Here is a 14,212-nt window from a genome sequence, read left to right on the forward strand (position 1 = left end):
GGAAATTTTAAAGGAAACTTTTTATAGTTTTAAAACTCACGTTTACTTTTTAAATTTTCGGAACTGTTAAATAAAATACGTTGTGAGTTTTACTTTTTATTAAAATTTACGGAAATTCATTTCAATTTTTAAATTCCCCCCCCCCCTTGTCATATTTATAATTCATATTTGCTTTTAAGAAATACGAAGTATGTTTAGCTGATATAGCACCATATTTCATGGGTAAAATTAATAAAAGTGTGTTTTCGCTTAAAACTTTTTTGAAACTTCAGTTAATTCGATGAGTTTTCCTTCAATTTTGTACGTTGATCTTTAGTAAACTAAAGACAGTTTGAGCTTAAAAAATTTGGAAGTGCGCGAAACTTCAGTTGCATTACATATGTGGAACTATGTGGAACTGCAATAAATATGCTGTGAATTTACTTCATACTTGCAACGTTGCAATCCATATTTACACAGCCGATGGTTGTACATGTGAAATTCATAATTATGCAGACATATGAAGTCAGAAGTAAATGGATGTTCGATGTATTGTATATGTTTCATTTAAATGTTGAACTTCGGAATCCACTTTAAGTCGATCATCAGTTGACGTTTATCTGAAAGAAAAAAAATAAACAACATAATTATTATATAAATAATTAAACTTAAACAAAATCTTTACATTTAATCAATTTGTAGAGATATATGACATATCTCTTCAGCATCTAAAATCTAAGACAACCTTTTGCCATTATTTTATCCAGCGTTTGCCGATAAATAAATAGATTTTACATTTTCATATTTAAAGGTATGTGATGAAAAGTAAACGGTACTTAAGCGACCTGATGTGAATATGTGCTTATAATTTGAAATTTTTTATGCACCTTTTAATATCAACACCATACCTATATCACATGCCATATTATGTTTTGTGCGAGTCAAAACACCAATACTACTTGCAGGCGGTCCAGATTTTTTTTTCTTTTTAAACATTTCATTATTTCTTATCAAATAACGTGTAGGACCCTCTCATTCTAGTGATTAACAGGAAAATAGATAGTTTTAGGGGAATCAGTATTTGTTGAGAAAAGTAGCAATCTAATATTCACCCGGTTTAACTTGGCGATAACGATCCCCACCCCAAACACCATATGGGTCCTCACGATCTAATGAGCAGGCTATATTTTTAACCTCCAAAAAGTAATGTCATATTGAAAAAAGTTATGGCAGAAAATAAAACATTGATCGTCTTTTTGTATTGAGTTTCCTTCCCAGTGCAGATCGCAAAGAATCACGTGGTATAGGTACCGAGATGAAAACTAGAAGTATATAATCCTTACAAAAGCTAAAAAGAACACAGGAAAATTACATTCAACTTCGCAAGATTTGACTAATCTTACCTGGATCTATTTCTAAATCTCGTCTGCTAGGACGTATTGGACCTTTCCGTAACGGAATGGGGTTTAATGTTACTGGACCACCCGTTACAACTTCATCTGAAAAAGAGAATATAGCATAGGTAGGAACATTATTTTGCCATACACATATAACATATTTTTATTACGTTTGGTAACCGGCAAAGTAATTTGTGTCTGAGGACACTTAAAACCTACCTATAGTTAAGTATACGTCATTTATTCTTTTAAAACAACTATAAACATCAAGTTGATAAACAGGCTTCGTATGAGACGTTTAACTTTGTTAAATAAAAAGCTTAACACTAATTTATCAAGGTGACAACACTAAGCTTAACCAAAGGTGCCACACTACATGTATGTTTTACCGGCCAATGTTTTAGCAGCATTTATCAGTAACCATTTTAATAGCACATTATTATAATTGAATTCATATAAAACATACAATATCAGGTTTTTTTTCGATGCTAACAAATTTAGCTGACAAATTTTCATTCCATATCCATTTTGTTAAAATTTGTTTAAATGTAATTACCATGTTTTTGGCTTACTAAAATATATTTTGCTATTAAAAATTTGAAAAACCTCTGTGCAGACGAAATGTTGACTCGGGTACATGTTGAATACGACGAAACGGATACCCATGCCCTAGACTTCTTGCCGACTCTGAAATGTATGTATACATCGTGCAGGGTTTAATACTCTCTGACCTGGATTTAAACACATGCAATGTTAATGCCCTTCAATTAAGAAATCATTTTAAAGGTAGAGTAATATAAAAACAATTTTATGCCCTGAACGATTTATGCAATTTTATTCCTTGTACTTTTGGTTAATGTAACATTTTCTTTTATTTCATCACTTACAGCATCTGTTACTCCGGAATGCCATAAACCTATTTCTGGCAATTATTTTTCAAAGAAAACACTTTAAAACATGATTTATTTTAATGTTAAATACTTAAATTGTCGTTTAAACATATATAAGCATCAATTGATATTAATGGCAAACAGCATTCAGTCGTTAATCTTTATTGTGCAGAAGTGTTCAAATTCACGCAAATGGAAAAAAGGCAAAAAATGAAAAGCTTATTAAAGTCACAAGTATTAGTAAAGTGATATATGACTAGAGACATATCTTATTAATGATAAATAGTATTTCACTGTTCTCATATTTCATAGTTTAAACCTAAAAACGGTTAAAAAGGTACACACAACAAACTTATTCTTGGATATATAATAACATTGGGTCGATACACTAAATTTTTAAGAAATGCATGATGTTTTGGGTTCTATTTAGTGCAAGATCTACTAAGAAAAAAAAACAACAAATAGCCTAATTGCTGAGTACCATTTAATCAAAACTGTTATCCAAATCAGAAACTTATACCTTTTGTGTATGAGAGCGAGATTTTATTCCTGTATTGCAAAAAATCGGCGGCCATATTGGACGCCATCTTTGTTTCTGAAGCATTGTGAAAGCAAAAGATTTTGGATGCTTGTAAAGGAGAGACTATATACTTGCTCTGGTATAAGTTTCAGATGTTAACAAACAAATTTATTTTAGTTAATGACCTTCATTTTTTAGCCTAATGCGAGTTTTTTTTTTTATAATAGGTATAGACGGGTTTGCAAAATTTAATGTTAACCTGTAACTATCAATTGTTAGTCTATTCAAGACACACAAAGCAATCACAATGTTATGCCACACGCCTTGATACCTTTAGGGCGTTTTATAGATTCTGTGTTAGGTATTTGTATGGGTGGAACAACGGATGGGATGGGCGGAATGGGAGTTCTTGTAACCGGAAGCGGATTAAGGGCAGCCGGTCCACTCGTTATATCTGCACCTTCTGTGAGAATCACAAAGTATTAAAACACATTGCCAACAAATAGACAATCATATACCAATTTCCCCTCATTTTTTAGAAAGTTAGAAACATTTTCACATAAGAATACATTTCTTTGAATAAAAATAACCCTAAAACATAAATTACTTTAAAGACATGCACACATGTATTATAATATTTATTATATTATATAAAATCGCTGTAACAGATTTTTTTAATATACCTTAAATATTGCAGTAATTTAAGTATGCGTTTACTAATTTACAACAATTTAATATTATCTTGTTTACATTTTATTAGTTCAATTGCTTTGTTGTCCATTTGTTCTTATTTTATAGAATCCCAGTTTCCTTTTATATGTCAGAAATTTTAATGAACTCTGACCTTTAACATGATGATGTACGGTAAGGTCACCTTACCAATGGCAAAGTTATACATGTGAATTCATGCTTTTAAAACATATTTTAACCATGGTTTTACAGTTTAAGTCATAGTTTGAGTAAATAGTTCAGTACGGAATTATAAAGTATTGAAATTAAAAATGATAGTTGAAATCTACATTGTATTATGTTATTGCTTACCTGGTCCTGAGTAACCATCCCCAACTTGTTTTGTATATTGATCTTGGGCGTCTGTCAACCACTTCCGTATTCGTCGGCGTTCGGCTAAAGTTTTTTTTTAAATAAAACATAACATTTATAAATAGCTTTGATTTAAAACGGTTCAAGTTCGAAGTTTAGATAAAAGTTTATTAGTTATTGTAAATATTTAATCTTTTTAAAAAATAATGTTGCGTTCCATACTTTTTCGATTTCTAAAATATATATATTCTTAAAATAAAGGGACATTTTCGTCAATCATGATAACAGCCCGTCACTATGACCATGTCTTCCATCATCAAATTTTCAGAATAATGGATTGGGGAACTTAATAATTATGTTAGACACATATACGAGCAGAAGGAACGAAAATATTTCCATATCTTGTTTGCGAAGGCAGAGAAAGGATTTATGGGTCTTTATCAGTCTTACCTGCCTCTTTTTGTTGAAAAATATCTGAAAAATAGTAACAAAAACATTAAAATGACAAATAAAATATAACATTTTTTTATTTTATTTATTTTTTTCTTCATTTTTTAAGTATTTCAATTTCGCCCGATGGAGACAATGCACAAACACGGATTTATATTACAGATTGATATAGGCGTGTGGTTATCCTTTCTATGCGCGAAGTTATCTTAAATCTTTCAAATGTTACTAAATCATATTTTGTATAAATGAATTTACGTTTATGTCTAGGTTACCCCATAAAAATATTATTGTGAAACAATTGTACAGAAAAAAGTCACGACGGTTTTAATGTAATTTAACTGATAAAGTAGTCTATTTTGATTACTAATTATAATAACAAAACGCAGTCAGTCATACCCGTCCTCCCAACAAACAACATTTTTTCTAAATCCCCGCGGTATGTTCACATCCTGCGGAGACAGTCATAGAGTTTGTTTGTTTGTTTTGGGTTTTACGTCACATCGACACAGTATAGGTCATATCGCGACGTTCCAGCTTTACTGGTGGAGGAAGACCTCAGGTGCCCTTCCGTGCATTATTTCAGGCACGAACGGGCACCTGAGTAGAACCACCGACGTTCCGTAAGCTAGCTGGATAGCTTCCTCACATGAAAGAATCCAAAGTCCCTGTCGGGATTCGAACCCACAGCGGTGAGGGGCAAGTGATTTGTAGTCAACGACCTTAACCACTCGGCCACGGACGCCCCCAGTCATAGAGTAAAATCTTCGCTAAATGTTCCCGCACTTTAGGTCAGAAGTAACGCCGTTTTTTTTTACATATATCAAAAGCAAAACCACGACATCGTCCTGTAAGTGTGGTGGCAGACTAAATGTTAAACTTGACTTATGTCTCGTGCTTTTCCATATAGAAGTACCCCAGTAGCTTTTTTAATGCATACTTATGAAGTATTCATAAATAATACTTACTGACAAAGTCGTCCTTCTTAGTTCGATCTATAAACATTTCTTGACAAGATTCATCGCAAAATTCCTCCTCCTCCAAGTCCTTTAGAAGTTTAGCACAATTCCGGCATCTTTTCCGTCGGCGTTTATACCGGCCACCGGCTCCTGAATAATGTAGAAAGAACTGAACGAAACTTCTCCTTGGTGTACTGCAAATAATTCCAACAACCGACGAAGTATTTATAGAGTTAAGTACACCAAGATAAATTTAAAAAATGAAGAAATCGAGAGTTTAGTACACCAATTAAAAAGGAGAAGAAACTTTGAAGACTTTGAGTTGATATTTACAATCAGGGAACTATTTCAAAAGTATGTATATGTTCAGATTGTGCAGTGATATACATGTATATTTGTGAACGAGCATAAAAGTAAATTCATTGGAGTTAGAGCTTTCTGCACCAGTTGATGGTGACTCTGCCCTTAAATGAAAAATATCAAGGACTTTGACTTTTATTCTCAAGCTTGACGAAAAGGTCCTTCGCTGTGGGGAAAATCCAAGAGTAAAATCCCTACAAATATTCCACATCACTGGGAGTTGGACATCTCTGTTGTCGCCAAAATAAAAACAACCTCACTGAATCGGTGTGTCATATTGCCAATTTTTGCCTCTAGACCCGCTCTGACACAATGGCGGGAAACTGACTGGTATTTAAATTATTAAAGAAATACACATTTTTTGGTTATTTAATCCATGCAACTTACATTTGGGTTCGTCGGTATTTCTGCATGTATGCTGATATCCTTGACATTCCAGAGGGTTTTAGGCCCTTGTAAGACGAGGCAGAATCCTTTGTCATGTTATAATTTTATTTCCCCACTTCTTCAAAGTGTGAAGTTTTACACTAGAAGCGTAAATTTTGTAACAGTCTTACAAGATTTGCTTTAATCATATCAAGATTTAAAAGGAATTAACCCAGATTAAAATGATATTGATCTTAAAAATGTTTATTTTTTCTATTTATAGACAAAATGATCTATTTATAGAATTAGTCACGTGAATGCATTATGTTAGTCTGTATGATAATATAAGTTGAATTTTTACCAGTATTTTGATTTATTGCAGGAAAAGTAGTTCCTATTGCACCATCTGAAAATAAATACAATATTTATCTGTAATCATGACTTACTTTTACATCAATTTAAACCATTAATCTACGGATTTTCTGCAATCATTGCACTGCACTTACTTTGAAAATAAGTATCTGTCTTATGTATATACTTTGCCATCAACTTACACCCTTAACCTCTTCGGAACAGTTCATGCGAAAAATATATAAGTATATACATGTACATAAAAAAGTAAACAGCTACCAACAGTACCAGACCATGGTAAGACTGTGCGGGTGTGCAGGCTGGTCTGGCATAGGCAAATTACACCCGGTTCTGTCAGGTTAAGGGTTAAGATGGGTTTTTTCAAGTCACTGAGAGAACAAACAAGGAGCATTTTTTGCATTAGCCAATTTACACAATTTTGAACGTTTTCCATTTTTAAAAACAACAACAACAAAAACAACAAAAGCCGCAATAACCGATATATTTTTTGATCATCATGTTAACCGGAAACGGAAGTTTCGCCACACAGTTAGCCTGATGATGATTATATATTCAAAAACATAATTTTAAATAAAGTTTCCTTTTAAAAGGAAAGGCTTGCTCAGTTGTGCCATCATCCCTTCCCTTTAATTTTGTTTTTTCAATTTATTATCACATTTTTTTTAATTACGGTACATCAAAAAGGATTTATTTTATTTTTTTTTTCTCGAAAAAAAGTTTCACTTTTAAAGGGATAGGTAGGGTAAGCCCCAAGACTGGACGAGCACATGTGCCCATTTGTTTGAGCACCAGTATTATGCGTGCAAATTTGGACCAAATAGGGACCAGAAGTCCACTGATTTTAACTGAACGGGAACATGCTGACGATAACAGAAGCAACTTTTTTTGTTAAAACGAATATTTTTTTGTCAAAAACGATTCGAAATCTATTCTGTATTGTATAAAACTAATAAAGGTAAAAATACTAACATTGGTTCTCACGTGGAGATCAATCTATCATACTGAAGGAAAACAAGTGTGCACATTTCATTTCCACTTTTTTTCGCAGAGAGAGTCATTCGTTTTGGCAGTTGCTAATTTCATTTATATAGCAGCTTTATGCACTAAAAGATTTCGTTACGTAGTACCAATTATTAAGCATGTATCAACTATGTTACACCTTAAATATTTATGATCACAGATATACCGACAACACAGGAGATCAGCACGCGGATATGCATGGGCTATTTTAAGATTACCTCACCAAGACGTTTAAACTCTGTATAACTTGATCATGCACTAATATTCTGCGTGATTCGGTCACGATCTTTTGGTAAGCAGGACCGCCCTTTGGAGATGGAATACTACTACAGTAACCATTCTCTATTGTATAAAACTAATAAAGACAAAAACCTTGAAAAAGAATTGAAACGGAATAAAGTAAAAATAGAAATCCTATTTATATAAACAAACTGGGATTACCGAAGTAACTAAAATAGCTTAGATTTCCGTAATATTACTTCGTCTGATTCCGCAGTATGATGGAATCGCCCGAATTGTCACGATTGCAATCGAAACTACCTCGGCTATTTTCATTAATCCGAAGAGTGACGGAAAGGGCCGAAAAGTTGCGATTGGCACGATTGCACCTGGTTTCCCGTTCAATCATGCACTAACAAATGTAAGCAGGAAACCACCTAACCGGAACAACTTTTCCAAAACAATGGCTTGCAGCCGTGGCTGCAAGCCAAAAAAGAAAAAAAACAACAACATTGATCAGGGCAACAAAACAACGAAAAGACTACTTTGTTGATGTTGATATTTACATATCCATCAACAAGAAGGAGAAGAAAATAACAACAGTTAATTACCTTCTGCGTGTTCGTTTGCCGATATAGGCAATCCTTGTATACTCAGCTTCACGTTACCATAGTAATCCACAGATATGTTAAGATTCTGAAATAAAATCATAAGATTTCAGAAATTATTAACATCTTGAATGAATTATTCTTTTTTAAAATATCTGTTTTCTCGCTCATTCTCAATAAAACACAGCATTTGATGTTCCACTGGGTAGCTCTTATACGAAGGTTTTTCTTGAGGTCAAAATGTCGTTAGAAAGGTGCCTGCCACTTTGTCTAATAGGGACACTCTCAGTTTTACATTTCTATCTGTTATTTTTCTTTTACAAGTACCATTAATGCCCTAAAATGTAACATACGTTACTGTCGCCACCTAGAATTTTCAACTTTGAAATTGTGTTTCAGAAAAATAAGTTCCAGAATAAACGAAACATGTGCAATTAGTAATTGCTGTGTCTATATACACTTTGATTATTGGTAAAAATTATATTTGACTGTTAAAATCTCATTGGTATAATGGATGATCAAATGTCGCCAAATGCATATAAATAAATAGTGACAAACCTAAAACAATAAGAAGTGAAACCAAAATTACATAATTGAATCGATGCATGCTTAATAATACAGCATATATATAATTATAAGTAAAAATAAGCTTGCAGCCTCTCAAATATCATTCTATTTTCGGAAATTTTCATTTTTTCTTCAAATCTTTTCAACAGCACTTTAAAAAGAAACATACGTTACCATTATTTAAGAGCCAATCCATTCAAAGAAGAATCCAAACAAGAAAGAAAATTAACATGTGTGTAACTCTGATATATAAACCACAAATTATGGCGGCTTAAACGGTCTTGCGTCATTTTTAACCCACTTTCAATGTAAAAATGAAACATACGTTACAGAAACATACGTTATCAACTTTTTAAAGTAAGTTTATCAAAAGGGAAAATGAAGTCAGAAAGCACGTATAACATCAACATTAAGTTCTATTTGACATTAGTAAGTAAATTTTGTTAACTTTGGTCGTGTTTTTACTTGTGTAAGTAACCACAGTGAAACAAACGTTACTTTTATCAAACAGACTTTATATTGTTTACACATGCATATATAGAAACATAAAATCGCATTTTTCTGACCATAGAATGATGTGCATTTGATTCCTAAATAAAAAAGTCGATGTTACATGTCAGTTTAAATTCCGTGATTAAGTTCATAAATAAGCGAGTGTGAAACATACGTTACTCCAACTTACAATTCATCAATTTTTGAAAATTAAAGATAAAGTTGGGATTAGCATGTCTGTTAGTAACGGCTACCTTGTATTAGATGTAAGAAGACACAAAATTGTTTTTACAAAGGAAAGATATGTTAATAATATGTTGATGTACCAGCAGAAATGTTAAAAACATATTACAAGATATTGATGTTCTCAGCAACAACTTATTCGTTTCTGCAAAGAGCTTACTGGCCGTATTTCATTCTATATATAATAATGTTAAAATAATATCCATAAATATAAATTATTTTACAAAAAATAGAATAGTTTTTCTCAACCTTTACTTGCATTTGAATAAAATGAAACATACGTGACATCCTATATGGGGATAAATATCGAACTGTTTAGTACTAAATTTTCCAAATATTAAGAACGTGGAAAGTTGAATATTTTGAGAAAAAAAATTGCTAATACAAAATTTGTGTATGCATTCGACCTCTCATATATTATATATGATATATATCCTTTGAATGAAGACATAAAATAATCATTTTCAAAATTGACTATTTTTGCTTTCTACGAATATTTAACTTTGAAAAAATTGACTGAAAATTAGCAAGGTACCCAACTTCTTTGAATTTTCCTGGGTTAGAAAGTCCCTCTAGATAGAGAATTTACAGATTTTGATATATTTTACAATAATCAGTTCAATAAAAACAAACGCTTTTCTTTAGCTTTCGACGTTTAGTCTTCTTCAGAAAAATTGACGTTTATAAAATAACAAATGACAAATGACGCAACGTCCGTTTAACTATACGCTAAACAGAACGTGACGTTAACGCGGGAATAAAAAACTTTGTCAAATAAATACAGAATCTTTCATGAATATAAATACAGCAATATACAATAAATTACACATATAATATAATATGGATCTGCACATGTGATACAAAAATTCTCATAATTAATAATAATAAAAAACCTTGATATGAGAAAAAACATACTACATGTATATGTATATGTATACCGGCTCAATAATGACAAAGTTATATATTGTACAAAACTTTTGCATTCATACCATTAGGAGATAATGTGTTAAGCTTATGAATCCAGTATGATTCTTGTAATAAGCGTTCCATATCATCGGAGACAATCTCTATGGGCATAAATTTAAAATCCTTAATACAATGATTAGTTTTATTGAAGTGTGTAGCGACATTGGTTGAAAATAACGGATCGGAAAAATTGTTGATATCAAATCTATGGCTATTCATGCGTTTAGACACTTGTTGCTTCGTTTGACCAACATATTGCTCTTTACATTTATCACAAGTGACAAGATATATAACATTTTTCGTAGAACAATCAGTATTGTTATTTACATGATAATTCTTACCAGGAATATTAGTACTACAAAATATATTGCTTTCAATAATGGAGCTGCAATGTGTACATCTACTTCTATTACATTTGGATGAACATTTCACATTTTTGTTATTAGACATAACATTAGAATTAACGAGAATGTCTTTTAGATTTTTAGGTCTTTTAAATGCAACCAAAGGTTTACTTTCATGAAGCTTTTGCACAGAACATTTACTTGAAAGTTTAAGTAAATCCCAATACTTTTTAATGATATTACTAATATTAGGTAAGGTTGGGTTATATTCAACAACAAAGGGAATAACACTACCATCACTTGTTTTGTTGTTAGTGCACAGGGCCTCATCTTGTGTTAGACATGAAACCTTACTAAGTGCATTATCAATAACATTGATAGGATAATTTCTTTCTTTGAAGTATGTTCGTAAATTCTGTAAAGAATCGTTGAAAACACCATCGTCAGAAATGATACGGCGATAACGTTTTCCTTGACTGTACGGAATACCATTTTTACAAGATACTGGGTGACAGGAAGAGTATTCTAAATACTGATGATTATCTGTCTCTTTAACATGTATATCAGTATGTATAATATTGTTTTCGTCTAATGAAACGTTTACATCTAAAAATGATACAAGAGATTTAGAAACGTTCGCTGTAAATTTTATAAATGGATGAAAGTTATTCAAACTATCAATGAAAGCATTCAAATCATCAAGGGAATAACTCCATATGCAAAATATATCGTCAAGAAAACGGAACCATAAACTGGGTTTTAAAGAACGTTGGCTTAAAAAATCATTTTCAAATTTACCCATAAAAAGCGAAGCGTAAGAGGGTGCCATAGAACTTCCCATTGCTGTTCCCATTTTTTGTATATAATGATCACCGTTAAACTGAAAGTTATTATTTTCAAGGACAAGGGAAAGAAGTTTACATATTTCATTACATGAAAGTTTTTTGGGGGGATTTCTCTCTAAAAATTGTCTGCAAGATTCTACTCCGTCTGTATGGGGAATGTTCGTATATAGAGATGTAACATCTAACGTAACAAGGTAATGTTCTCCCGACCCAAGAGAAGTGGTTTTCAGTTTGGCAATAAAATCTGAAGTGTCCCTGATATACGAAGGTAGATTATGTGTTAATGGCTTTAAAATTGAATCTAGGTACTTAGAAATATTTTCTGTTCTAGATTTACAACCGGAAACGATCGGACGTCCAGGATAACCTAAAGGGTACTGTTCACTATACTGCTTATGAATTTTAGGAAGAATATAAAAGCCGGGAGTACGTACATCTACCGGAAAAATATCAAATTCATCTAAAATATTCCCGTTTATCTTACCTAATTCATCAATACATTTTAAAATATTGCTATGAATTGAAGATGACGGATCATGATCGAGTTTAGTATAATACACTGGATTATTAAGTTGTCTATTCACCTCTGCAATATAATCTTCTTTGTTCATTATCACTATAGTACTTGATTTATCGGCATTTTTTATAACTATACTTTCATCGCTGGATAAACTCTTCAATGATTCGAGTTCCGGTTTTGAAATATTCGTATAATTCCTCCGTTTTGGTTCAGCCTTAAGGATCTCTTGATTAACAGCTTCTATGTAAAAATCCAAATATGTATCTCTGGTAACGTAGATTTCAGATCTAATAATGTAACATATTGGCTGCATATTAATAACAAATGTCTGTAAAATATATCAAAAAAAAAAAAAAAAAAAAAAAAAAAAAAAAAAAAAATTTTTTTTTTTTTTTTTTTTTTTTTTTTTTTTTTTTTTGATATATTTTACAGACATTTGTTATTAATATGCAGCCAATATGTTACATTATTAGATCTGAAATCTACGTTACCAGAGAAATACAGTGTCATTACCGAAATAAATGCCATCCTGTTATATCATAGTTTCTTGTTCAAAATATTTCTGGCAAACTTGCAAAATACCCCAAACTTTTACTTCAGCGATAAAAAATGACACAATGACAACATCAAATTTTTAATATTTTTCAACCTCAAATGCTTTATTTTATTGAGAATGGGCGTTCTACCACACCTAAGTATACATTGTTTTATGCAACTTGAGGATCACTTGAGGCCAGCTGATTGACTTACTACCGAAAAGTGCTGGTGTCATTTTCTTCCTTCCAGAATACATATATATTACACAAGTATTTTGTACAGCTGTTTAACGACGCAACCTTTTTTAAATAAGAACACAAAAGTCATATACAGGTACTTGATTATTAAATTAGATCCTTAACTTTTATTTGAACGTGATCATTAGTCTTTGCAACCGGTATACAGTCAGTGCAGGGAGTCTGACATGTACGAAAGACCGATAGGGTCATTTCAGGTTCCATCTTCATGAATTCCTCATTTCAAGTTCATGAATTCAAGATTTAAACTTCAGGAATTCACGATTTAAACTTCAGGAATTCAACTTCGTGAATTCAGGATTTCAATTTCAGGAATTCACGATTTGAACTTCACGAATTCACGATTTCAACTTCATGAAGAAATTGTGAATTCATGAAGTTGAAATCATGAATTTATGAAGTTGAAATCGGGAATTCATAAAGATGAAATGTTCCTACCGGTCTTTCGTAGACCAGGCTCCATACTGTTGCATGAACAATTTCAAATGTTCCCTTTGATATCCCTAAAGCTAATAATAGATGTTTCCAAAAATGGCAGTCGGACCAGTCCATTTAATAAAAGGGTAATTACCTGTTTCTGATCTCGTCTCTTCTGACAAATTTTGAACTGTGAGGCGCAATCGGCTGAACAGAACTGCCGACGCTGACCAACATATGTTAAACACCACTTGCACAGATAATCTGAAAATGTAAGTGTCGTCGTCAACGGCGGTAAATGATCCTTGTCGCCTGCCGACGATCTGTCGGTATCCATTCCCTTAAACTCAATGTTCACTTGCCTCATTTTGTTCTTTTTACTACGTTTCAGCCTGAGAATATGACTAGCAACGGGGTTTATCGCTGATATAGAGCCCTTTAAACGAACTGTTGGATTCCTCGGCGTGTTTGTCTCTGAGCCGATTTCAAGCCCCTCTGGCTCGTCTATACGGATTATATACCGTCCGACCGGTCCCTTAATGGCAGCACGAGGCTTTTGAAAATGACGAATAACTTTTGTATGTGGCATTTATTTGAAATAAATTATTCTAAGTTATTAAATAATATATGAATATACTATTCATATCTTTAAGACATCTCCGTATAAATTGCTTTGATTACACCATTATTTAAAAAAAAATATACACCGCAATTAATCCACCACCAAATTAAGAAAGAATAAAATTCCTGTCCGGATATTTCCATTTTTTTTAAACAAAAAAGAAGTTCTGTTATTAGAAATCCACAAATCACTACCCGCAGTTGTTTAAATCTTTTTTTCATTTT

General features: G+C 32.2%; 1 protein-coding gene across 2 annotated transcripts; it reads right to left on the minus strand.

The window, feature by feature from the left end:
- Positions 1-466: 466 nt before the first annotated feature.
- Positions 467-14,061, minus strand: LOC132731346 (uncharacterized). 2 transcript variants are annotated; one of them, XM_060717512.1, is made up of 10 exons: positions 13,521-14,061; positions 8,182-8,266; positions 6,321-6,365; positions 5,243-5,383; positions 4,278-4,301; positions 3,828-3,911; positions 3,118-3,249; positions 1,983-2,063; positions 1,383-1,478; positions 467-599 (listed from the first exon to the last, which is right to left on the minus strand). In XM_060717512.1, exons 1-10 carry the CDS (start codon positions 13,953-13,955, stop codon positions 547-549), a joined length of 1,176 nt encoding a protein of 391 aa, XP_060573495.1. In that variant the 5' UTR covers positions 13,956-14,061; the 3' UTR covers positions 467-546. The 2 variants fall into 2 exon arrangements, with proteins under 2 accessions (XP_060573495.1, XP_060573496.1); XM_060717513.1 differs by lacking the exon at positions 3,118-3,249.
- Positions 14,062-14,212: the final 151 nt, after the last annotated feature.

Source organism: Ruditapes philippinarum, unplaced genomic scaffold (assembly GCF_026571515.1).
Source record: "Ruditapes philippinarum isolate M1 unplaced genomic scaffold, ASM2657151v2 ctg1331_1_1_1_1, whole genome shotgun sequence".
Lineage (NCBI taxonomy): Eukaryota > Metazoa > Mollusca > Bivalvia > Venerida > Veneridae > Ruditapes > Ruditapes philippinarum.